Here is a 24,672-nt window from a genome sequence, read left to right as displayed (position 1 = left end):
GATACCTTTAGGTTTGTTGGTTTGTTTTGTTGGCTAATTCTTCTCTTCCCATGTTACATTCCCAGTGAAATTCTGTTTTCCACTGAGGTGGGTGGCATTTACCAACATTTATCATCAGAGAAAGGCAGTTCCTCCAGAGAGTTGCGTATCACACATGCTGCATGGCACATACATACATATAAAATTACTCTAGGCACACAGAGGAAAGATCGTGTGAGGACGTAGCAAGAGGGCAGCCATTTGCAAGCCAAGGAGAGAGGCCTCAGAGGAAAGCAACCGTGCCAACACCTTGACCTTACACTCGCAGTCTCCAGCTCTGTGAGAAAATAAATTCCGTGTTGAGGCCAAAAACAAAATGCCATTTGTTTGTTCCCTGACTACTTTTAAAAAGGATTTTAAAATGGAATAAGGTTTGTAATTTAGATAATAGTATTTTACCAATGCCAATTTCCTTTTGTTGATGTTATACCACAGATATATAAAATGTCTCTCTCCATTGTGGGAAGCTGGGTGAAGGGTACATGGGACTCTATTTTGGTGCTACTTTTGCAATTTGCTGTAAATCTATAATTATTTCAAAATAACAAGTTTTAAAAGCTTTGAGGCTGATTAAACATATAAAATTATATTAAATATAAAACAAGAAATATCTATATTAGGACATACAGCTTTAGCTGTGCAAGTTTATTTGTTAAGCAGTTTTTGACAATATTAAAAAAGATTAGGCCAGGCGCGGTGGCTCACGCCTGTAATCCAAGCACTTTGGAGGCTAAGGCGGGCGGATCACCTGAGGTCGGGAGTTCAAGACCAGCCTGACCAACATGGTGAAACCCCGTCTTAAAAAAAAAAAAAGAAAAAAAGAAAAGTAGGCCGGGTATGGTGGCTCACGCCTGTAATCCCAGCACTTTTGGAGGCTGAGGTGGGTGGATCACGAGGTCAGGCAATTGAGACCATCCTGGCCAACATGGTGAAACGCGCTGTCTACTAAAATAGAAAACATTAGCCGGGTGTGGTGGCGCTTGCCTATAATCCCAGCTACTCGGGAGGCTGAGGCAGGGGAATCACTTGAACCCAGGAGGTGGAGGTTGCAGTGAGCTGAGATCACGCCACTGCACTCCAGCCTGGGCAACAGAGCAAGACCCTGTCTCAAAACAAACAACAAAACAAATGATATATCAAGTCTGGAAGAATATTCACCAAAATATTAAGAGTGATTGTCTTAGGTCAGTGGGATTGCAGGTTATTTTTTTTTTTCTTTTTTCTTCTTTTGAGACAGAGTCTGGATCTGTCACCCAGACTGGAGTGCAGTGGTGCAATTATAGCTCACTGTAACCTCAACCTCCCCTGCTTAAGCAATTCTCCTACCTCAGCCTCCCAAGTAGTTGGAACTATAGGTATGAATCACTGTGTCTGGCTCAAGGTCACTTACCTTAAGAATGGAAGGTCGACTGGGCATGGCGGCTCACACCTGTAATCCCAGCGCTTTGGGAGGCCGAGGCAGATCACGAGGCGGTCAGGAGATTGAGACCATCCTGGCCAACATGGTGAAACCTCATCTCTAAAAAATACAAAAATTAGCTGGGCATGGTGGCACGTGCCTGTAGTCCCAGCTACTTGGGAGGCTGAGGCAGGAGAATCTTTTGAACCAGGGAGTTGGAGGTTGCAGTGAGCCAAGATCGCACCACTGCACTCCAGCCTGGTGACAGAGCAAGACTCCGTCTCAAAAAAAAAAAAAAAAAAAAAAGGATGGAAGGGTCCAAACTAGAGCTGTTAAGAGCCTAGTTTGGACAGAGCCAGACCCCTCTTTAAAATAAAATAAAATAAAAAAGTGGCTGGGTTCGGGGGCTCATGCCTGTAATCCCAGCACTTTGGGAGGCCCAGGTGGGAGGATCTCTTGAGTCCAAGAGTTCGAGACCAGCCTCGGCAATACAGTGAGAGACTCTCTCTACAATAAACAAATAAATAAACAGTAAACAATTAGCCGGACATAGTGCTGCTCACCTGTGGTTCCAGCTGCTTGGGAGGCTGAGGTGAGAGGATCAGCTGAGGCAGGGAGGCGGAGTTTGCAGTGAGCCCAGATCTTAGAGCCACTGCACTCTCTAGCTGGGCGACAGAGCAAGACCCTGTCTCAAACCAAAAAAAAAAAAAAGTAAGCGACCTTGAGCAAAACCTTGCCCCTCTTAGAACCTCAGATTTGCTGTCTTTACACAGAAGACGGACTTCAAAGTCCCTACCACCTTGCCCGCCCGCATCACGCTGAATTAGTGTGCTGGTTTCCCAAGGGCTCTGCCGGAGACTGCAGCATAGCAGCGCCGCGGCTGCCGAGGAGTTAATACCGGTGGGTTCCGCCCCTTTTCTTGCCCCGCCCCACGGGCACCACCCCCGCCGGGGTTGTACCCTTGACCCCGCCTTCAGGCCTTGCATCCACCGGAAGTGCCCGCGCGCAGTCAGCTCACTTCCGCCAGGCAGGTGACAGCTGCTGGGCTCCGAGCCTCCGGCAGCCCGGACGCGCCGGGAGAGTGTGAGGTGGAGGCCGCGGACATTTTGGTCCCAAGTTGAACCGGGCCGTGACGCCGGGAGCCATTGAGACCTGCCGGTGAGGAAGCGGGGACCCGGGCGAGGCAGGAGAAGAAGTGGGGCGGGGAGTCGGGGGTCCTAGGTGAGAGGTTTGCGGGGTCAGAGGTCATGAAGAGGACGCGGCGCTGCACGGGGCGCAAGCGGCGTACCTAGCCTGAGAGGGGAGGGCTGCGGGTTCGTTCATTCATTCTCGCTCACTTAGCCGCCGGCGTGTTCCCCGACCGTTCCAGATCCGCAGCCCCACCTGGGGCTCCCGCCAGGCAGACTCCTAGACCTAGGCCCCTAGGAGCCCGCCCCTAGCCGGAGGGAAAACTCTTCGGGCTCTGGTTTCCTCTTTCAGACTCACCCCCATGGCCATCCTGAGGCCTCTTTGTTGTTCAGGGCGTTATCTCTTTGCCAAGGTTCAAAAAGAAAAAAAAAAATAGAAAACGGTTCCATGCCGCCCGCTCCCGGTTAAGCACGGGCTTGGTCTTGTCTGTTGGAGCCTCTAAGACAAGTTGACTGAAGGGGGTCACCTGTGATAATGCTACAGATAACGAGGGAGATGCTTGCTAGTGGCTATCGAGCGCCTACCGTATACCGGGCACTGTGCTAAGCACTTCTACAGTGCCACGTTTAAACTTCACAGCAACCTTTGTGGGGATTAAATATCCCCATTTTATCCACGAGGACACTGAGACACAGAGGTTGAATCACACATGTAAGGTCATTCAGGTAGTAGAAGCAAGGTCAGATTTCCTGCCCAGGTTCTCAGGGACCTGCAAGTACAGAGACAAAGGAAAGACTGGAGTAAGGTTGGGGTGTAGGGGCTATTTAAGACTTCTAGCTGCCGTTGTGTTTATTTGGATTTGTGTCAGGATGTAGCCTTATTGCTTCCTTTCTGATCTTCCGAAGAGGCATCTGATTCACTTTCTTTAGGATAAAACAATCCTGCAGGCTGTTAGTAGTGATGCCTTTCAGGGCGAGAGTCTTAAGATTTTCCTGACTTTTGGGAACTGTGAGACACAAAACAGGCTATCCATGAAAACTGTTTGAAGACGATCCAGAACTTCTCTTCAGAGTGGTTGAACTGCATTCTTTTTGATGTAAAGAGAGGGGAACCACATGACCTCTAGGGGATCTTTTGGTCCTAGTTTCTGGAAGAAGGTACCCAGAGGAAGAATCTTTGCCTTTCTTAGACATACGCAAGCCCTGTGACTTCTTTTTTTTTTTTTTTTTTTTTTTTTGAGACAGAGTTTCACTCTTGTTACCCAGGCTGGAGTGCAATGGCGCGATCTCGGCTCACCTCCGCCTCCTGGGTTCAGGCAATTCTCCTGCCTCAGCCTCCTGAGTAGCTGGAATTACAGGCATGCGCCACCATGCCCAGCTAATTTTTTGTATTTTTAGTAGAGACGGGGTTTCACCATGTTGACCAGGATGGTCTCGATCTCTTGACCTCGTGATCCACCTGCCTCAGCCTCCCAAAGTGCTGGGATTACAGGCGTGAGCCACCGCGCCTGGCCCATGCCTCATGACTTCTTGCCTGAGCAGAGCACCTCTTACTTGGGAGGTGGTGAGATGGTTTGGTGGCTAGAGGACTAGGCCGTGTGAATCTGAGTCCCATTCCTTTGTGGATATTCGCTTGCTTCAATTCCGCCTCAGTTTCTCTGACATCAACATGAGAAAGACCTGCTACCTCCCTGTCTACTCCTAGGGGAAGGAACCTGTGAATAAACCCATGAAGGCTTCCATATGCTTCTGAAGACAGTTGTATATAAATATTACTCTGATACATTTTTTAAGCCCTATGATCTGTTTTCCTAGTTCCATTGAAGTCACAGAAACTTAATAGTGTCACCTTATTCCCATCCTTCCAAGGGAGGATTTGAGATGAAGCAACTTGTCGCAGACAGTAGGCATATGAGCAGAGCGCAGAGCATCTGGTTTTCTGTCCTGAGGTGAGCTCACCATTCTCCTCTGACCTCTTAGAAACTGTCATGAGGAGCAGCTTCAGTAGTTCCCAAAGAGTCAGATCCCTCAGAGGTTGTGTGGAGATCATCTGCTGAGTGTGGATCAAGTGGAGGCTTCACCCTGAGCTGCTTCAAGAGCACAGAGGTATGATGGAAAGATCACCTGACTCCCAATCAGTCAGCCCTGGGTTCGACCCCAGCTCAGCAGCTTCCTGGCACTGTGACCTGGATGGTTTTCATAGGCTGGCCCTCCTTTACCTCAGCTCTGAAATAATACGGGCAGTCCTCTCCTACTCCCCCATCCCTGGTTTGTGTGAGGGTAGATGGGAAAATTTGTGCAGGGCCTGTTATTTTGGGTGCTTTGACTCTAGGCCAGCTGATGCCTGCTGGGGGCCTGTGTCTGAGAAAGGCCGTCAACCTTGGCTTCTGGAGTGTTACTTCCTTCTGCAAACAGAGACCTTTATGTACCCGGGACTTCTTTTACCCTTCTTGTTTCACTTCCCAAAAGTAGTTCAGAACAAGTTCAACTTGTTATTCCTTCTGGCTTTGAGCTTGGACTTGCATCTTTTTCTAGTTATCTCCTGATGCTCTTGTATGCCTTAACTGCTCACTTCCTAGAAACTGCCCATTTCTGGCACCAAAGCCTGCTGCGCTGACAGTAAGCAGCATGCTTGGGCTTTGCGCTTTGCTGTGTTTCTGAAGGTTGAGGGGACATCCATGCCTTGCAGACATTTCTTTTTCTCAACAGGTCTTTTTGCTTAAGAGAGATCACTGATACTATCACAGCCCAGAAGAGATTTTTCCGTTCTTTATCTCTTCACATAGAGAGGAACAAATACTCCTGAGAAAAAAATGTCAATAGGGCATTTGGGGAATCCTTAAAGAAAACTCATCAGTGGCTCCTAATTGCCCTCAAGCCAAAACTCACATTTCTTAGCATGGTATTCAAAGCCCTTTGGACTCTGACCCCTGCTTCGCTCTCTTTTTTCATCTCTCCTGCTCCACACTCACCTTCTGCCAAGCTCCAGTCAACCTCAGCTGCTTGCTACTTCTGCAAGCCCCAACTCTTTTTTTCTTTTTTTGAGACAGGATCTTGGTTTGTTACCCAGACTGTAGTACAATGGAGCTATCATATCTCACTGCAGCCTCCAGCTCCTGGGCTTGAACCATCCTCCTGCCTCAGCCTCCCAAGTAACTACAACTACAGGTGAGTGCCACTGTGCCTGGCAAATTATTTTTATTTTTTGTAGAGTCAGAGTCTTGCTGTATTGCTCAGACTGGTCTCAAACCCCTGGCCTCAAGCAATCCTTCTCCCTGGGCCTCCCAAAGTGCTGGGATTATAGGTGTGAGCCACCACACCCAGCCTCCCAAGTCTGTATACCTCTCTGTCTTTGCTTTGCACCATTCCCTCTGCCTGAACACCATTTCCTGCTCCCCTGACTGTACCTTCCTAGCTGGAGTGCTACCTGGTGCTTCCCATTTGATCATCGCCCCTAGGCCTGAGCTAGATGCCCCTCTTTGATGTCCTGTGGCAAGGGTCACAGTGGGTTGTGATTGTTTACTTGGCTCTCTTCTAAGTAAATAGCTCTTTTTTTCTTTCTTTTTTTTTTTGAGACGGAGTCTCTCTCTGTTGCCCAGGCTGGAATGCAATCGTGCAATCTCGGCTCACTGCAACCTCCACCTCCTAGGTTCAAGCGATTCTAATCCCTTAGCCTCCCGAGTAGCTGAGATTACAGGCATCTGCCACCATGTCTGGTTAATTTTTATATTTTTAGTAGAGATGGGGTTTCACCATGTTAGCCAGGCTGGTCTTGAACTCCTGATCTGCCCACCTCAGCCTCCCAAAAGTGCTGAGATTACATACATGAGCTACTGTGCCTAGCCAGTAAATAGCTCTTAATCCTCGATGAAGACCTCCCTTAACTGTGTCTCCAGTACCTAGTGAGATATCTGGTACATAGTTGGTGCTCAGCAGATGTCCAGTGAGTGAATGAATGAATATTGCATTGAATTGTTAGGATTCTTTGGCTCCTAAGGGATTCAAAGCACTTCTACATTATCTCCTGTCCATCCTCAAGTCACCTCATAGAGACAGGGAGAAATCTGATCAGTGCTGAGACTACTTTCAAACTATAGTTGCTACCACCAGCCAGTCACCAGAGGTTTCAGGGCTTCCAGACACCTGGGAATCTGGTATGGAGCAGGGAGGTGGTAAACCCTCTCTTGATAGTAACAATAGTGGCTAACATTTATCAGGCATGTTGTGGGCTGAGCACTGCTAAGGGCTAGGTATATATTGACTTGTTTTACCCTCATAAACCCCTCAGGCATATAACATTGTAGTTCCCATTTTACACTTGTGCTGCAGTTGTGCCTGTTTGCTCTGTGGAGCCTGGGAGAGCCCCTGCCATACCTGCTGTGGCTGCCTTCCCCTACCCACTCCTTGTACTTAGATTGTCCGCTGTTATATAGTGGAGCTGAGGAAGGACTTGGCTATGGTTCTATGCCTCATGCTCTCTGGGTCTTTAGCCTTGGGCTTAACCTCTGACTTCTGACAGGAAGGGAGGCCTCTCCTACTTATGGTAGGAGTGTGGCCTAACTCTGGGTTGACCCCACAAGGCCCAGAGTTCATCAGTTACTGGGATGCCTTAGTCACTGATCCTCCAGGTTACCCAGTTACTACAGTCCACCCTGTGGACTCTGAGCTGGAAGATGGTAGATTTGAAAGTCAGGTCTCAGAAGCTTTAAAACTGAACTTTCAGTGTTCATTTTCAGCATTTCAATAGCTGAGTTCCATAGACTTGGGTGGCAGATACTTTTTACCACACCCTCCTTACATTTAGGATCTTAAGCATATTGAGAGTGGAATAACACAATGTCAGTAGAGCCAGCCTTGGGTCTGCTGCTGTGGTGGTCTTCGTTGCCTGATCTCTGCGTGTTGAGCAGCCGGCTGCTGGGACGCTGAGGATGGAGACTTCTGAAGTCCAGCATTGATTCAGTATTTATCGAAGCCTGCTAGTGCCTGGTGCTGGCCTATGCTGATAGGTCAGCAGGCCAGATATGGTCTCTGCCCTCCGGTTGCTTACTTCATTCTAATGGGAGAGAGACAGACAAAGAAGAAGAGAAAAAATGTGATTATTAGAAAAACCAATCAGCCATGAGGGAAACAGAAGACATAGCAGCCAGAGCTTGTTAAAATATAAATCCGATGTCAGGACTCCTCTGCTCCAAACCCTCCTGTGGCTCCAGCTCACTCTGTAAAAGCCAGAGTCCTCACCCTTGCTCAGAAGGCCCTGCATTCTCCTGTGACTTCCTGGCCTGCTGTTTCCTCATTGCTCACTCAGCCACATTCACTTCCCTACTGTTCCTCAGACATGCCAGGCACATACTCACCTTTGTACTGGCCATCTCTTTTGTCTGGCAGGCTCTTCCCCAGACAGTATCACCTGTCACCTTCTCAAGGAGGCCTTCTATGGCCACCCTAGTTACATTTTAACCTCCCTTCCTCGCCTCTCCCCTCCCTATCCTTCTTCCCTCCTCTTTTTTTGCCTCCATAGTGTTTATCACTCTCTAAGATGTTATGTATCTTATTTATCTTGCTTATGGTCTCTTTCCCCCGTTAGGATGTAAGCTCAATGAAGGAAAGGATTTTTGTCTGTTTCTTTCACTGCTGCATTCCCAACATATAGAAGTGTTTCTGGTACATGAAAGATGCTCAGGAAATCTTATTCCTGAGAAGTGGACTGAGAAATACCTTCTTAAGATTGTACATGCATAGCCAGGTGCAATGGCTCATGCCTGTAATCCCAGCTACTTGGATGGCTGAGGTGGGAGGATCACTTGAGGCCAGGAGTTCAAGACCAGCCTGGGTAATTTAGCGAGACTCTGCAAAGAACTTTAAAAGATTTGCTGGGCATGGCACACGCCTATAGTCCCTGCTACTCAGGAGGCTGAAGCAGAAGGATTGCTTGAGACCAGGAGTTCGATGCTGCAGTGAGCTATGATCACACCACTGCACTCTAGCCTGGGTGACAGAGCAAGACTCTGTCTCTGTCTCTAACAAAACAAAACAAAACAAAAGGCATCTTTTTCTTTCTTTTTTTAAGCATCAGAGGTATCACACTGGAAGGGAAGGTATCTTTGAAGTGAGATCATCTAAGCTGAGATTTGAAGGATAAATTGGAGCAGATAGGAGAGGATAATCCAGACAGAAGGATCAGCAAGTGTAGAGATAGTGAAGAGCTTGGCTGTTAGAGGAACACCGAAGGCATGTGGGCCTGGAGGCAAGGACCTGGTGCTTGTGTCATATCCTGTGTCAGAGCCCCCACTTTCTGCAGCTATCACTCTGCGCTGGTACCATGGGAGCAGGTGACAGTGACTTGGCCTCACTGAACATTTCTCCCACTGGAAATGTTGCCACCTGATCTTCTGCCCTTGCCTTTTCTTCTCTCTCTCATCATTTATTCACTTACCTTCCATTTATTGGCTGCAAACAGGCTAGGGATCTGGCATGTTCAATTTCAGTGTAGTCAGAATAGCTTGACAGTCGGAGCAGATGTATCTCTGATCCTGGCTAACCCAGTGAATGGAACATTGAGAAGCTGCTCTAGCAGAGGTTGGTTTATAAAACATGAAATTTCCCCAAGAAGAGAGTTGAGCACTGGTCATTCAGATATTTATTGAACACCTGCTGTTTGCCAGGTACCAGCCTAGGAGTTAGGAATACAATAGTGAACAAAGTGGACAAAATCCTTACCCTCGTTTACATTATGGAATTTATGGGAGGAGAAAAAATAGACAACATAAGTATAATTTACAATGTGTAGGTAATAAGAACTTCTAAGGGAAAAAGAGGAAAGAGGGTTAGGAAGTGGTTGGGATTATTGAGGGAGGGGTGTACACTTTTAAATGAAATGGTCAAATAAGGCCTCAAAGAGAAGATGACATTTGGGCCAAGACCTGAAGAGGTGAGGGACTGAGCCATAAGGCTGTCTGGAGAAAGAGCTTTCCTGGCAAAGTGAATAGCACGTGCAAAGGCCCTGGGGTGGATGCCTGTTGTGTTCAAGGAGTAAAGAGGCCTGTGCGGCTGGAGCTGAGGGAATGGTGGGGAGAAGAGTTCAAAGGGTAATGGCCAGCAGGATGCATGTGTGAGAGAGAAGGGCATGCATCTCTTTCAGGGCCTGTGGGTTATGAGGCCATGCTAGGGACTTTGGCTCTTACTTAGAGTAAGATAAGGAACCGTTGGAGGACGTTGAGCAGAGGGGTGCTGCTGTCTTACTTAGATTATCAAGGGATCATTCTGGCTGTTGCTGAGATGGCGTGGCAGCAGAGCGGTGTGGGAGCAGCTTTGTTAGCACTCTCAATGGGAGGTGATGGTGGCTTGGAGCTGGGGGGGTAGTGATGGAGCTGGTGAGAGGCTGCTTACGGATTCTAGATTCATTTTGAAGCTTGGAATCCACAATAGGATTTGCCGATAGATTTAAGAGAGAATATGTTGTTAAAGGTGACTCAGGTTTTTAGCCTGAGGACCTGTTAAAGATGATGCTGGCAGGAACTAGATGATGTAGACTGCAGGGTGAGCCCGCTGGGGAAAGGAAGGAAGCAGGAGGTCAGTGTTTATCACGTTAAGTTTGAGCTGCCTGCTAGCCGTATCCACAGTGATGCTGAGATGTCAGTTAGACATTTGGACATGTGTGCTGGGAGTTCTGGGCAGAGATTGGGCTATGTGGATGATATGCAAAGCCCTGACACTGGATGACACCACCAAAGAGGCAAAATAGCATAGATGGAGAGGAGAAGAGGTACCAGCCTGAGCCCTGGGGCACACAGTGTTGAAGAAGAGGGAGAGGAATAAGCAAAGGAGACAGAAGGCACAGACAGAGGGCAGGCAGAGAGCGTGGCATCCTGGCATTTGAGGGAAGACAGTATTTCGGGGAGGAGGGACTGGTTAGCCATGTCAAATGCTTATCAGCATGAGACTTGTCATTTGACATGACCATTGGGTCTTTTGCTGGCAGGACCCAACACATATGGCATCCAGGACCATTTCTGAATCTCGTTCTTCCTTCCCTAACCTCATCAGCTCCTTTCCCTTCCAAGTCCTTTCCTTCAGCCAGGCAGGGAGGCTCACAGACTTCTTTTGGCCTTACGTAAATCACTCATCTCTCAGTGTCTCTAATTCCTCTTTTTTTTTTTAATGATGAGAATTAAATGAGAAGGGTTGTAAATCACTCAGCAAGAACCTGTTCCCCAGCTAGTGTTGATTTAGTTGTTTTCAGTTCCCTCCCTTGTCACAATGGCAGTGTCTCTGTGCCACCTCTACTCTTGCCTCTCTAAATCTGACCTGTCTTTTCATGACCAGCGAAGCCCCTCCATCAAAGAGAACTTGGCTTGCTGCTCCACCTGTCTCAGAACCCTCCTCCTCTGGAGGCGTGATCACTCTGCCCTTTGCCTGCAGTTCTTTACTTGGCCTCTCAATCTGTAAGAGCTCAGCAAGAAACGACGTCCTTTGTTTACTGTGTGTGTGCTTCTGTGTGGGGCACAGTTCCAGGCATAAGTGGATGGGGCTCTATACTGTTGATTTGACAGATCTTCAGAAAGTGTTCCCATTACATAGATGGGAAAACCAAGATCACAAAGAGCCTTGTGCTGTGGTCTCTGGCCTCCTTCTCCTCATCTTGATTAATTTCAGTGTTGTTCAGAAGATGCCTTACTATTTTGTTTTCAAGTCCAGAGAAGCTTTTCTTTTTCTTTTTTTAAGATGGAGTCTTGCTCTGTCACCTAAGCTAGAGTGGAGTGGTACGATTTCAGGTTCAAGCGATTCTCCTGCCTCAGCCTCCTGAGTAGCTGGGACTATAGGTGTGCGCCACCACGCCCTGCTAATTTTTGTATTTTTTGTAGAGATGGGTTTCACCAGGTTGGCCAGGCTGGTCTCGAACTCCTGACCTCAAGTGATCCGCCCGTCTCAGCCTCCCAAAATGCTGAGATTATAGGCATGAACCACCGTGCCCACCACTTTTCTTTTTCTTCACAGCAGGTCTTTCCACATATTGCTGCTTGTAGATGAGTTGAGAACTGGCACCTGAGTCTAGAATGAGGTTCTAGAGACTCAATGCCAATATAAGAATGTTTGCATGTGACATTTGTCTGCCTTTAGTTTCTTTTCATTTTGAAGTCTTTAATTGCTAATGGGCCTCAGGAGAGTGACTTTTTTTTTTTTTAAGAGAAGATCTTGCTCTGTTGCCCAGGCTGGAGTGCAGTGGCACATTCACAGTTCACTGCAGCCCTGACCTGGGCTCAAGCAATTCTCCCACCTCAGGCTCCTGAGTGGCTGGTACTATGGCTGTGCACCACCACACCTGGCTAATTGTTGGTTTTTTTTTTTTGTAAAGATGGAGTTTCGCCACACTGCTCAGGCTGGTCTTGAATTCCTGGGCTCAAGCGATCTGCCTGCCTCAGCCTCCCAGAGTTCTGGGATTACAGGTGTGGGCCACCGTGCCCGGCCAGGAGATTAATTTTGACTAATCAGTTTTCATCAAAATCCCAAGAGGCACATAACTTGGCAAGCTCATCCAGACAGGCTTTTACTAGGCACATGACAAAACTTGACATTCCCTGTTGTCCAAACTGGATGGGCTGGCCCTAAAATAACCTGTAATTCAACATCTGAGGACTCTGCAGGGAGGTGTGGCAACCCATTTCATGTACCCTTTAGCCTAGAGCAGGTATGTTTCTTCCAGGGCTTAATTCAGAGAGGAGCAGCTAGTTGCTTTGTTGGACAGAGTGGGGCATGTGTGACCTTATTAGGGGGCAACAGTGGAGCATGTTGGCACTACCATTTTCTAGCTGTGTAACTCCAAACAAATGTCTTGACCTCCCTGGGCTTCAATTTCCTCACCTGTAAACTTCTTCATGAATCACAAGGACTAACTTTAAAGCTCTTTACATGGTGTCTGTCACATGGTGCACATCCATTTGCCATTACTACTACCACTGCCACCTTTGTTCCAAATTTCATGCTGAGCCTAAAGAACACAGATTATTTTCTCATAGTTATTGAACTGACTTGAAAGAGCCTGTCCATCTGAGTTCAGTAACCACTGAACTTTCTCAGAGAGAAAGTCTGATGATATGCAAAGCCCTGACACTGGATGTCAGTGGTTACTGACATCTTCAGTAACCACTTTCTCAGAGAGAAAGTCTGAAATCTGGTTTCTCAACTGCTGAATCACCTTTTAGTCTTCCAGCTGGCCTTACCTGTTTCCCTGTCTGTAAAGTGAACTTAAGTATTTACCTGTAAGTATAGTCCAAAAAAGTATGTCTTTTTTTTTGAGACAGGGTCTCACTCTGTCGCCCAGGCTGGAGTGCAGTGGTGCAATCACGACTCACTGCAACCCCCCCGCCTCCCAGGTTCAAGCTATTCTTCCACCTGCCACCATGCCAAGCTAATTTTTGCATTTTCAGTAGAGACATGGTTTCACCATGTTGGCCAGGCTGGTCTCAAACTCCTGACCTCAAGTGATCCTCCTGCCTCAGCCTCCCAAAGTGCTGGGATTATAGGCGTGAGCCACTGTGCTCGATCCCTTTTCCTTTTTAAAAGGAAATTGTCAGACAAATGATGAGTAGTGAGTAGCATCATAATCTCTAATGAACTCTAAGCTTTGTGGGAGCATACACAGTCCAGGGCATGGCACAGAGTGGGAAATATTTGTCAAATGAATTAACCTCTTCCCTTGAAACAGAACCAAAGCAACAAAGCACATGGAATGAATAAAATTTGGCCTTTCTGCTCCAAATGAAGAAGAAACAGTGGCATCACCCCAGCCCCTTTTATTCACTCTCCCCTAACTTCCTCTTGACTGTCCCTGAGCTAACATGTGCCATGGAGCAGGTTTCTGAACAGCTATTCATCCATCAGGGAAGTGTTGAACAATGACAGTTCCAGCACCAAAGTTGGAAGCCACCAACATAGACCTTCAGAGATCAGTTTTCCCTACCTGCATATCCTTGAGTTCAGTTATAGTACATGGAGCTGGAGCTGACCTTGTGAAATGTCTCTTTCCCCTTTTCGTTTCCTAAAGCTTTTTGTTTGGCTCATCTCACCACACTGATGGTCTTCATTAATTCACTGAGTGCCAAGAGTGTGCAATGCCTTGTGCTGGCACCACCAACTCACACTTCTCATCTGTTTGAAGAGCATGGGCTGCTCTGACATGAATCACTGCCCCAAGACTAGAAAAGTCCTTCCCCTGACATTGGCTGGCCATTTGGAAAAATTAATATTTTGTTGTTTGGCTTCTTACTGTTTTCTTTCCTATTGAAAACCAAATGAGATTTGCTGGCCTTAACTGTATTCTGAATTTGTTCTCTTTTTTTTCCCCTTGGAAACATCTTATGTCATGCTCTTAGAATGATCATACTCTACTTCCTGGTGTTTGACACCTGGGAAGAACACTCATTGGTGGGGAAATGGGTCCCTCATCCAGCAGAGAATCATAGAATGTGAGATGTGGGTGGGACTTGTCATTCAGTAGACTGGTTTTCAAGCTTTGCTCCATAGAATCACGGGATGTCTCAAGGGCCCTGGTGAGGATGGGAGAGTTGGGCATAGTGAAATGAGCCAGGCTCTAGGCCTCCCACCCCTCCTTCCACCAGAACAGTTTCACTTTTATCTGTTTGAAATGGTTTAAGAGTGGAGAGGGACTTGAAGAGCCATTGATTAATTGTATTCTTTTGTTTGAGAATTGGAGAAAGGCAGGCCGGGAGATGCAGGGAGGTTCCCAGGGTCACACAGCTGTTGGTAGTAGGGCCAGATTTCCCGGCAGCCATCTCACTATTGGATCAGCCTTGCCCTGTTAACTGCAAAGCCTTATGTTCCCAGTCTAGTCTGCCCAGTCATCACTGTCTGGCACTTGTCACAGAGCTCTCTCATCTTGATCTGTTTTGGGTCCTTGGTTTTTTAGCTTCTCTGGGAACCTGTCTTTTCATTCATTTTGCCAGCAAACATTTGGTGAGCTCCTAGAATGTGCCAGGCATGGTGGCAGTCACCAGGTTGACAGCATTCAACAGTACAGGTCCCAAATTAGAGGAGGAGCTCTGTGGGGAAATCTGAGATACTTTTTTTTTTTTATTTTAAGAGACAGAGTCTTGCTCTATTGCCCAGGCTGGAGTGCAGTGGTGCAATCATAGCTCACTGCAGCCTTGACCTCTTGGGCTCAAGCTATCCTCTTGCCTCAGCTTCTGAGTAGCTGGGACTACAGGTACATGCTACCATGCCCAGCTAAGTTCTTTTTTTTTTTTTTTTTTTTCCAGTAGACATAGAATCTTGCCATGTTACTCAAGCTAGTCTTAATTTCCTGGCCTCAAGTGATCCTCCTGCCTCTGCCTCCCCAAATGCTGGGATTACAGGCCTTGCCATACAACCAGGTCTAATGTCGGGAGGCCTCTGCCACTTCAAGTCCAGAAGAGGCTCCTCTGCAATGTTTAAGCCTAGACTGAAGAAGGAGCACAGGGTGGGAAATGTATTTTGAATAGATATACCATTTTTTCTAAACTGTTTTGTGTTTCTAAGAGGTACATGTACAGGGGACAAAATACCCAAGTTATAAAAAAGGTAAGTGATGGAAAATCAGGCCCTCACCCTATTCCTCAGCTACCCAGCTTCCTTTCTAGAGGAAACTGCTATTGACTTTTCTTGTTTATCCTTTCCAGGATAGCCTATGTATTTGTAAATACACAGATATTTATGTTTTATTAATATTTGTATGTTTAATTAGAAATAGTAGCATACTACATGTACTTTGCATCTTGTTTTTTCATTTAATATCTTGGAGAGGGTTGCATAAAAGCATATGTAGAACCGCCTCATTCTTCTGCATGGATACATAGTATTCCATATGTCCGTATGCTGTGCTATCATTTAACATATTTATAGAGTTGGGGGTCTTACTGTGTTGCCAAGGCTGGCCTCAAATCCTGGGCTCAAATGATCCTCGCCACTCAGCCTCCTGAGTAGCTGGAGCCACAGATGTGCTCAGCTCTGCTGTGCCATCATCTTTTAAACCAGTCCTGTGGATTGGTATTTATAATATTTTGCTATTAGAAAGGATACTGCATGAATAATTTTGGATCTATGTAGTTTTCCACATGTAAAGTCCTAGAAGCAAAATTACTGGGTCAAAGGGTAAGGACCTTTGCAATTTTAATGGCTGTTACCAATTTGCTTCAGAGATTATAGCATTTCAGACTGTCACTAGCCTCAAATGAGAGTGCCCATTTACCCGCATCAGCACCAACATGGGGTGTTATTAGACTCTTAGGTCTTTATCAGTTCAGCAGCTGACAGGTGCTGTCTCACTGTAGTTTCAGTTTCTAAGTTCCCTTATAACTTATTCTTATAAATAAGCTTGAACCATTATATTAATTCACTTCCTGTGAACTGTCCACATCCTCTGCCATTCTCCTATTTGTAGTCACTTTTTATGTAGGAAAATAGGCCTTGTCTGCAATGTGATTCAGATTTTTGTGTGTATGTTTCTCATATGTCTTTAGGCTCTTGGCCTCCCAAAGTGCTGGGATTACAGGCATAAGCCACCTCACCTGGCCTATTTTGTTGTTTTTTAAAAACAATTTTTTTTTTTTTTTTGGAGACCGAGTCTTGCTCCGTCTCCTGGGCTGGAGTGCAGTGGTGCGATCTTGGCTCACTGCAACCTTTGCCTCCTGGATTCAAGCGATTCTTGTGCCTCAGCCTCCCATGAGCCCACCACCATGCCCAGCTAATTTTTGTATTTTTAGTAGAGATGGGGTTTCACCATGTTGGCCAGGCTGGTCTCGAACTCCTGGCCACAGGTGATCCACCCACCTTGGCCTCCTCCCAAAGTGCTGGGATTACAGGCATGAGCCACTGCGCCCAGCACATTTTAAAAAATATTTGTTTAATTTACACCAAGTGAAATGCTTGACTCTTAAGTGTACAATGTGGCCAGTATCTGCATCAAGATGCAGATCATTTCCATTACTCCAGGGGCCCTTCATGCCTGTTTTCAGTCCTTCCTACCCAGAAGCATCCACTGACCTGGCTTCTATCACCATAACTTAGGTTTGCCTCTTAGAGCTTCGTATGAATGAAGTCTTGTGATATTTATGATGTTTATAAGTTTTCTTGTCAACATGCTTTCATTCTCACATTAGCCCTTGTCAGAAGAAATATGTGAGATACATAGAGCAGCAGGTACAGCAGTCCCCGCTCCCCTCTTTTTTTCTTTTTTTGAGACACAGTCTCACTGTGTCACCCAGGCTGGAGTACAGTGGTACGATCTTGGCTCACTGCAACCTTCCTCCTCCCAGGCTCAAGCAGTCCTCACACCTCAGCCTCCTGAGTGGCTGGAACTACAGGTGCGCACCACCATGCTAATTTGGTAGAGACGGGGTTTCCCCATGTTACCTGGGCCAGTCTCAAACTCCTGGGCTCAAGCAATCCGCCTGCCTTGGCCTCCCAAAGTGCTGGGATTCACAGGTGAACCACAATACCCCGCCTGATCTCCCCGTTTTATTTTTTTTATCTCCCCGTTTTAAAGAGGGAAATTGAATTCTAGAGATGAAGTAAACTCAGTTCAGCATACTTTCCTTTTAAAGGTTGTTACTAATTTTGAGACATTGGAGAAAAATTGAAATACTATATTCAGTACTCATTTTCTTATGTTTCTCTTTTTCATTCTCAAAGGACCTGGTTTTATGTTTTTAAAATAAATTCATTTTATTAGCTTAAAGCACAAAAAAATCTGTATTTCTTGTTCCTAAAATTATATTTAGATATGTGAAGACAAAAATTTGAAAAATATTGAGATTTGATTCCTGAAATCCTTGCTCATGTTAAAAAAAAAAAAAGAAAGAAAAATATTGAGAACTTTTTTCCCTTTAAACCTAACCCTAACTTCAGCAGCTAAAACCCAAAGTCTTTAGATGGGAATATTTTTTCTTCTTCCCTTTTTTTCCTTAGGACCTAGGACGTCATTTTCCCTCTCTTAGATCACGTTACATCTTTGTCCCTGGCCAGTGTTTCCAAATGTCTCACCAAGGGCTTATTTATACATCTAGAAAACATAAGAGAAAACTACTGTATTTTAGACTTTATTGCTTATTCCTCCCGTCCCTTTTTTTTTTTGAGACAGTCTCACTCTGTCACCTAGGCCGGAGTGCATGCTGCAATCTCAGCTCACTGTAACCTCTGCATCCCGGGTTCAAGTGATTCTCCTGCCTCAGCTTCCCAAGTAGCTGGGGTTACAGGCGCCTGCCATCACGCCTAATTTTTTTCTTGTATTTTTAGTAGAGACGGGATTTCACCATGTTGGCTAGGCTGGTCTCGAACTGCTGACCTCAGGTGATCTGCCCACCTCGACCTCCCAAAGTGCTGGGATTACAGGCGTGAGCCACGGCACCCAGCCTCAGTTCCCTTTCTTTAATTCTAAAAAGTGAAGTTAACCAGAACTGGTTCTGGGATGTGACATCAAAGTCATAATCTTTCCGATGTGGGTGTGAGAAATATTAAGAGGGGGACAGCTGCATCAGCTCCTCAAGGGCAAAACCAGTTGTTCCAGGTATGCCCCTCTTTTAATTTTGACTGTGCCTATCCCCTTGAGCCATTCTTTGGCCTGTAAATGCTGAAATTGAGGGGATCCCAGCCCAGAATGCTGTTTCCTTAGCAAAAGTGACTCATACTGGCCATAGCAGTTTCTGAACCAAAAATTCCCTGTAATTACTACTTTTAAAATGTGCCCTGACGCTTCCAAAGTTGGAATCCAAACCCTAAGCTTTTTCTTCTCTAAATTTGCTGCCTACTTTCAAATGTAGTTCATGTACCCGATCAGATTCATCAGAGAGCAAGGTCTCAGCCCTTTGGCCTCCATGGGATAGGGATACAGTATATGATAACAGCTCAGCAGTGCCAGGAAAAGCACCAGTCTTTCCCATGATATCTACCAGTCTGAGCCCCTTTAGGACTGAACTGTCAGGTTTTTTACATTCCTGCAGAAAGAATGAGAAACCTCTCTTGCACTGACATCCAAGAGGCAACTTCAAGACCAGGAACCGGCATTAGATGCTGACAATGGAGAAACGACATGAGGAGATTGCTGCCCTCAGTACATCACTAAGCTGTAGGTAGGGGATCATTCACGGTGAGGTGAGGTGTTTTGTTTTGTTTTTTAATCTGCGCTTTAGGGTGGCTTTCTAAAGTGTTTCACTTTTCTCCGCATCCCCTTCCTTCTCTAATTTCCTGCATATGAAATAACTTCAGAGGGATACGATTTCTGCATCATCAGTCCCATCGGGCCCTCTGCAGAGGGATATACGAAACAGATACTGCAGAAAAAAGCTGCAGCCAGCACCAGCGCAATGAGTGGCAGTTAAGTTTGTGAGTAGTTGCTTAGCACCTGTAAAAGGAAGAATGTCACGGAAAGCTCAACGCTGTTGGAGTATCTGCAGCTGTGGTTTGACTAGCTACCCTGCAGCTCTGTCACTTTTTTTTTTAAATCCCCAGAAAGAGAAGCTTTCTCACCCTTTTCTCCTCTTGGTCAGTTGCATATGGCACAGATCTGTCACCAGCAGGTTGGGTCCTGGGAATTTAGGGCCCTCTGATGTTGTGTTGGGCCTGCAGGGGAGGGGAAAGCCCCTGACAGCTTTTTCTGCTGGAGAGGCAAGAAATTCCGAGCAGCTCTGACATTAGATAGCTAAGATATTTTGTTTTATTTACTTTTCTTCCTTTCTTTCTTTTTGAGATGGAATCTCACTCTGCTACCCGGGCTGGAGTGCAGTGGTGTGATCTCAGCTCACTGCAACCTCCACCTCCCGGGTTCAAGCAGTTCTCCTGCCTCAGCCTCCTGAGTAGCTGGGACTACAGGCGCATACTGCCATGCCCAGCTAATTTTTTGTATTTGAGTAGAGACAGCGTTTCATCATGTTGCCCAGGCCTGAGCTCAGGCAGTCTGCCCACCTCGGCCTCCCAAAAAGCTGGGATTACAGGTGTGAGCCACTGCACCTGGCCACTTTTATTTCTTTCTAGATTTAATATTCGAGTGGTTTCTGTGTTACTTTCTGTGTTTCTTTGTGGCCTGTGAGTTTTAGCCCCTTTTGCCTTCAATTATCCCTCTTCTTACATTCAACCTCGAGAAATGATATTCTCCTATTATTTTGGATACTTTTGCCAGTTATGCTCTCAAGTCTGTGACTTCTGGAACTATGCAGATCTTTATTGTAAGGCAGAAATCCCATTATCTGATTTCCCTGCTTATTTCAGAGTTCCCCAAAGAACCCCTAGGTTGGTGAGGTTTCTCTGAGAAAATGGCTTTATGTGTGTGCAAAAAAAAAGAACAAATCGTATTTAATGTCAGTAAATTCCTGTCAGAAACAAACGCTAACTAGTTACGTAACAGGGCTGCCAGAGAGCAGGCTGAGGCTCCCTGGGATTTTCAGTGGCCCCTTTTCATTTCTTTCAACAACCATCAATTGAATACTTGCTGTATGCAGAGCCTGGGCCAGGCATGAAAGAGGAGGGCAAATGGGAGCTGTGAGCCTGGCCCATGCGGGGGCCTGCCTTTGTGGATCTGTCTAGAGCCCTGACTCATGCTGGGAGGACCAGCAAGTTGGAGTCCCCACTGTGGACTTGCAACATCAGGCACAGTGGGCTCTTCTGCTCTTTCCCACAGCTCCCACAGAAAAGTGCCATCCTCCCTTTTCATCTTTGCAAAGCAAAAGGGAAGTAGAATTATGCCTTTTTCTTTATACTGTTTTTTCAGTTAAGCCTTTATTCCTACAGGATCCACAAAAGATTTAAAGTGACCCCAAGACAGTACATATTTGTTTCCCATTGATTACTGAAACAAAATCTGTGGTATCTCTCAGTTGGGAGGCTTGCTCAATGCCATCCTGCCATAAATACGCTTAATTTGGAAAAATCCAATTGGGCTGGAGAGGAGGAGCTATGTTGGCATGGTTTCCAGAGACTGTGAAATGACTCCTGATCCCTCACATCCATTGCACTAGTAACTTTCATCTCACCCCTGTATAGTAATGACTTGAAAGGAGATGTTGGTGGGTTGTTTGAGTCCCTTCCATAGACGCAACAAAAGGGACAAAGTGAAGTGGGGTTTCTCCATTCAAATGTCTATTTTTTTGGCATTGTGTGGCTTTCTATAGCACATAAAACTACAGATAGGATTGGAAGGCTGTACTTGAAAGTCAGAATGTTTTTTGCAGGGGCTGGAGTACAGTGGCACAATCTCAGCTCAGTGCAACCTTTTCCTCCTGGATTTAAGTGATTCTTGTGCCTCAGCCTCTTGAGTAGCTGGGACTACAGGTGTGTGCCACTGTGCCAGCTTCAATTTTTTTTTTTTTACTGAGTTTTTAGCCACTATCAGGGAACTGTCCTCCTTGTCAGAAGACGGAAGCAGAATTCCTTCATCAATAGAGCATAGGGACTGAGCTCAGGTAGACCTGAGATTGTCTCCTAGCCTAGCCACGTACAAGCCACGTACAAGCCACATGACCTTGGGCAAGTTATGTAACATCCCTGAGTCTGTTTCATCATCTATAAAATGGGATTAAAAGCAGTTACATTATAGACACGATTAAATGAGATAATGTGGGTGAAGCCCCTGCCTTTAATAGGGGCTCAGTAAATGATAGCTTCTTAATAAATCCTAGAACAAACCCAGAAGCCTTGTATCTAGGGTAACTTGGTTCCCGTTTAACTTCTTTTATCTTTGATCTGTTCCCCAGAAGAACTCTGAGGTACATAGTGTAAGGCTTGTTCTCGCCGAGTTTAAAGGGAAGAAACTGAGGCCAGCACGGGAAGATCCAATGCGAAGGAATTTATTTGGGCTTCCGGGTGAGGTTCTGCGGTCAGACAAGAAGGGCCGGAGAAGTCGCACGGACTCCTCTCAGACATGGGGTTTTATAGGGAGTGAAATAGCTCGATTGGTTTGGGAGAGCAAGGTGTGGGTAAAGCAGAACTACCATTGGGTATGGTTACAGGGCTTAGTTTGCATACAGGACGTGGCTGCTATTGGCTAAGATTTGGCTGCTATTGGCTATTAAGACTTAACTGCTATTGGTCAATAAGACTCAACTGCTATTGGCTAGCAAGAGGCTAGGGTTACAAGACCTTGTTAGCATACTGGGCTCTTTAAGGGAAGGCCAGGCTGTGCGAGCATGGGAGAAGGGAACATGCCCGAGCATGTCTGAGCTTGCCCAAGCTCGTCCGGGCTTGTCCAAACTTTCAGAAAAAAGCGGGGAGGGGTGTGCGTCCGAGCTCCTGGCGAGGCAACTGGCCTTACACACAGTAGATGCTCCGTAAATGTTTGTTGAATGAATGAGGGAGGCTTAGTACTTTCTTTGTTCTATTGTCTTTTTTTTAATGTAATTCCCTTGTGGTCACTTTGAAATGTTAGGACACGGTTTTTTTTTTGTTTGTTTGTTTTTGTTTTTTTTTGAGATGGAGTCTCACACTGTCCGCTGGGCTGGAGTGCAATGGTGTGATCTCAGCTGACTGCAACCTCTGCCTCCCAGGTTCAAGCGATTCTCCTGCCTCAGCCTCCCAAGTAGCTGGGATTACAGGTGCCCATCACCACATCCAGCTACTTTTTTGTATTTTTAGTAGAGATGGGGTTTCGCTATGTTGTCCAGGCTGGTCTCAAACTCCTGACCTCAGCTGATCTACCTGCCTCTGCCTCCCAAAGTGCTGGGATTACAGACATGAGCCACCACTCCCCCTATTGTCTTTTTTTTTTTTTTGATGATACGGAGTCTTACTCTGTCACCCAGGCCAGAGTGCAGTGGTGCAATCTCAGCTCACTGCGACTTCTACCTCCCGAGTTCAAGCGATTCTTCTGCCTTAGTCTCCCAAGTAGCTGGGACTATAGGCGCACCACCAAGCCCAGCTAATTTTTGTATTATTAGTAGATATTGGCCAGGCTAGCCTCGAACTCCTGACCTCATGATCTGCCTGCCTCGGCCTCCCAAAGTGCTGGGATTACAGGGCTGAGCCACCATCCTGGCCCCCTATTGTATTATCCTAGTACCTCACACTGTGAGCTTTTTTGCACTAGATGTCCTGAGAGAGCCTTTTTTTAAATTATTTATTTATTTTTTTTGAGACAGAGTTTCGCTCTTGTCACCCAGGTTGAAGTGCAATGGCGTGCAGTCTTGGCTCACTGCAATCTCCACCTCCCAGGTTCAAGCAGTTCTCCTGCCTCAGCCTCCTGAGTAGCTGGGATTATAGTCGAACACCAACACACCTGGCTAATTTTTGTATTTTTAGTAGAGACAGGGTTTCACCATCTTGGTCAGGCTGGTCTCGAATGCCTGACCTCGTGATCCACCCACCTTTGCCTCCCGAAGTGCTGGGATTACAGGTGAGCCACTGTGCCTGATGAGAGAGCCTTTAAGAAAATTGAGCAGATAGATTTGGGAACTGCTGTAGAATACAGATGGTAGCCCTTTCTGGAGATGAATCATACATGTTACTATTTTAGAAGCTCAGAAAAGTTATGGAGAGAAGTCTCCCTAGCCTTTTAAACTTGGCATTTTCTAATCTCATTTGACTCTATAGGGTAAGATAGTGCCTCGATGATGCTGTGATGAGGCTTCTAATGAGTTAACATGTGCAAAGCATTTAGGACGGTGCTGAGCAAAATGGGTCCCACAAAGGGGCTGCTGCTGCTGTAAGCCCTTACATCCTTGTGCAGGTATTTATGTGGGAAAGATTCCTAGAAGAGGCACATTCAAAAATCTGATGAGACCAGGTGTGGTGGCTCATGCCTGTAATCCCAGCATTTTAGGAGGCCAAGGCAGGAAGATTGCCTGAGGCCAGGAGTTTGAGACCAGCCCAGGCAACATGGTAAGACCCCATCTCTGAAGAAAAAAAAAAGCTGATAGATTCTCAGAATTACTTTTCAAAATCTAATCTGCCATGATCTGACAGTTCATTTGCCCAGGAAAGAGATAAGCAGCTATTTTCCTATACTACATGTGTTCTGGATCCTTCTCCTCCCTCTGCACACCATAACTGAAGATGGAATGGAACATAACTGAAAGTCACCCCTCTCTTTATCTTGCAGGAGTCTGGCCACAGATAAGGGACCAAAATGACTGACTCAAAATATTTCACCACAACCAAGAAAGGTATTATATGTTTAATAATGGGCCTTGTCTTACAAATCTTTCTCTGTCCCTTCTGTTTTCCTCCTGTAGCTGTAGGGAGTAGGGGTGGGAATGAAGTCCTGGAAACATGGCAAAAATGGCCTAGAGCTTCTTAGATCTAAAAAACTGAACTGTTGATGATATAAGAAATTGATCGCTCCTTTTAGAGCTCAGAAAGGGAAGAACATTAGCTCCAAGTGTGGGAAAAAAAGTGCCCTTTGGTTCCCCATGGCTTACACTAATTATGTTTTTGGCTGGGCACGGTGGCTCATGGCTGTAATCCCAGCACTTTGGGAGGCCGAGGCAGGCAGATCATGAGGTCAAGAGATTGAGACCATGCTGGCCAACATGATGAAACCCCTTCTCTACTAAATATACAAAAATTAGCTGTGCATGGTGGCATGCACCTGTGGTCCCAGCTACTCAAGAGGCTGAGGCAGAAGAATCGATTGAACCCGGGAGGCAGAGGTTGTAGTGAGCCAAGATCGGACCACTGCACTCCAGCCTGGCGACAGAGCGAGACTCCATCTAAAAAAAAAAACAAAAAAAAAAAAAATGTTTTTTTTCCCATCCTATCAGCACCCTTGCAGCAGAGAGAGAAAGAGTGTGTGTGTGTGTCTCTATGTATCTGTCCTTATCCAAGGGCACATTTTTTTTTTTGAGATGGAGTTTCATGCTTGTCACCCAGGCTGGAGTGCAGTGGCACAATCTTGGCTCACTGCAACCTCTGCCTCCTGGGTTCCAGTGATTCTCCTGCCTCAGCCTCCCGAGTAGCTGGGACTACAGGTGGGTACCACCACGCCCACCACACACAGCAATTTTTTGAATTTTTAGTAGAGATAGGGTTTCACCATGTTGGCTAGGCTGGTCTCAAACTCCTGACCTCAAGTGATCCACCCACCTTGGCCTCCCAAAGTTCTGGGATTACAGGCGTGAGCCACCATGCCCAGCT

The 24,672-nt window shown here is 46.3% G+C and overlaps 1 protein-coding gene across 1 annotated transcript in view; it reads left to right on the top strand.

The window, feature by feature from the left end:
- Nucleotides 1-2,492: 2,492 nt before the first annotated feature.
- LOC105713792 (AP-1 complex subunit beta-1-like) overlaps nucleotides 2,493-24,672 on the top strand; it is a 64,424-nt gene continuing 42,244 nt past the window's right edge. Inside the window, 4 exon segments of the mRNA XM_064367881.1 lie at nucleotides 2,493-2,596; nucleotides 4,546-4,671; nucleotides 5,616-5,733; nucleotides 23,639-23,702. Of these exon segments, the coding sequence (XP_064223951.1) occupies nucleotides 23,666-23,702 (37 nt within the window). The 5' untranslated portion in view covers nucleotides 2,493-2,596; nucleotides 4,546-4,671; nucleotides 5,616-5,733; nucleotides 23,639-23,665.

This window comes from Aotus nancymaae, unplaced genomic scaffold (assembly GCF_030222135.1).
Source record: "Aotus nancymaae isolate 86718 unplaced genomic scaffold, 86718_ANA_hifiasm-v0.15.2.pri h1tg000076l, whole genome shotgun sequence".
Classification (NCBI taxonomy): Eukaryota; Metazoa; Chordata; class Mammalia; order Primates; family Aotidae; genus Aotus; species Aotus nancymaae.
Note: the sequence above shows the minus strand (reverse complement) of the source record. Positions and strands in the feature narration are given on the sequence as shown.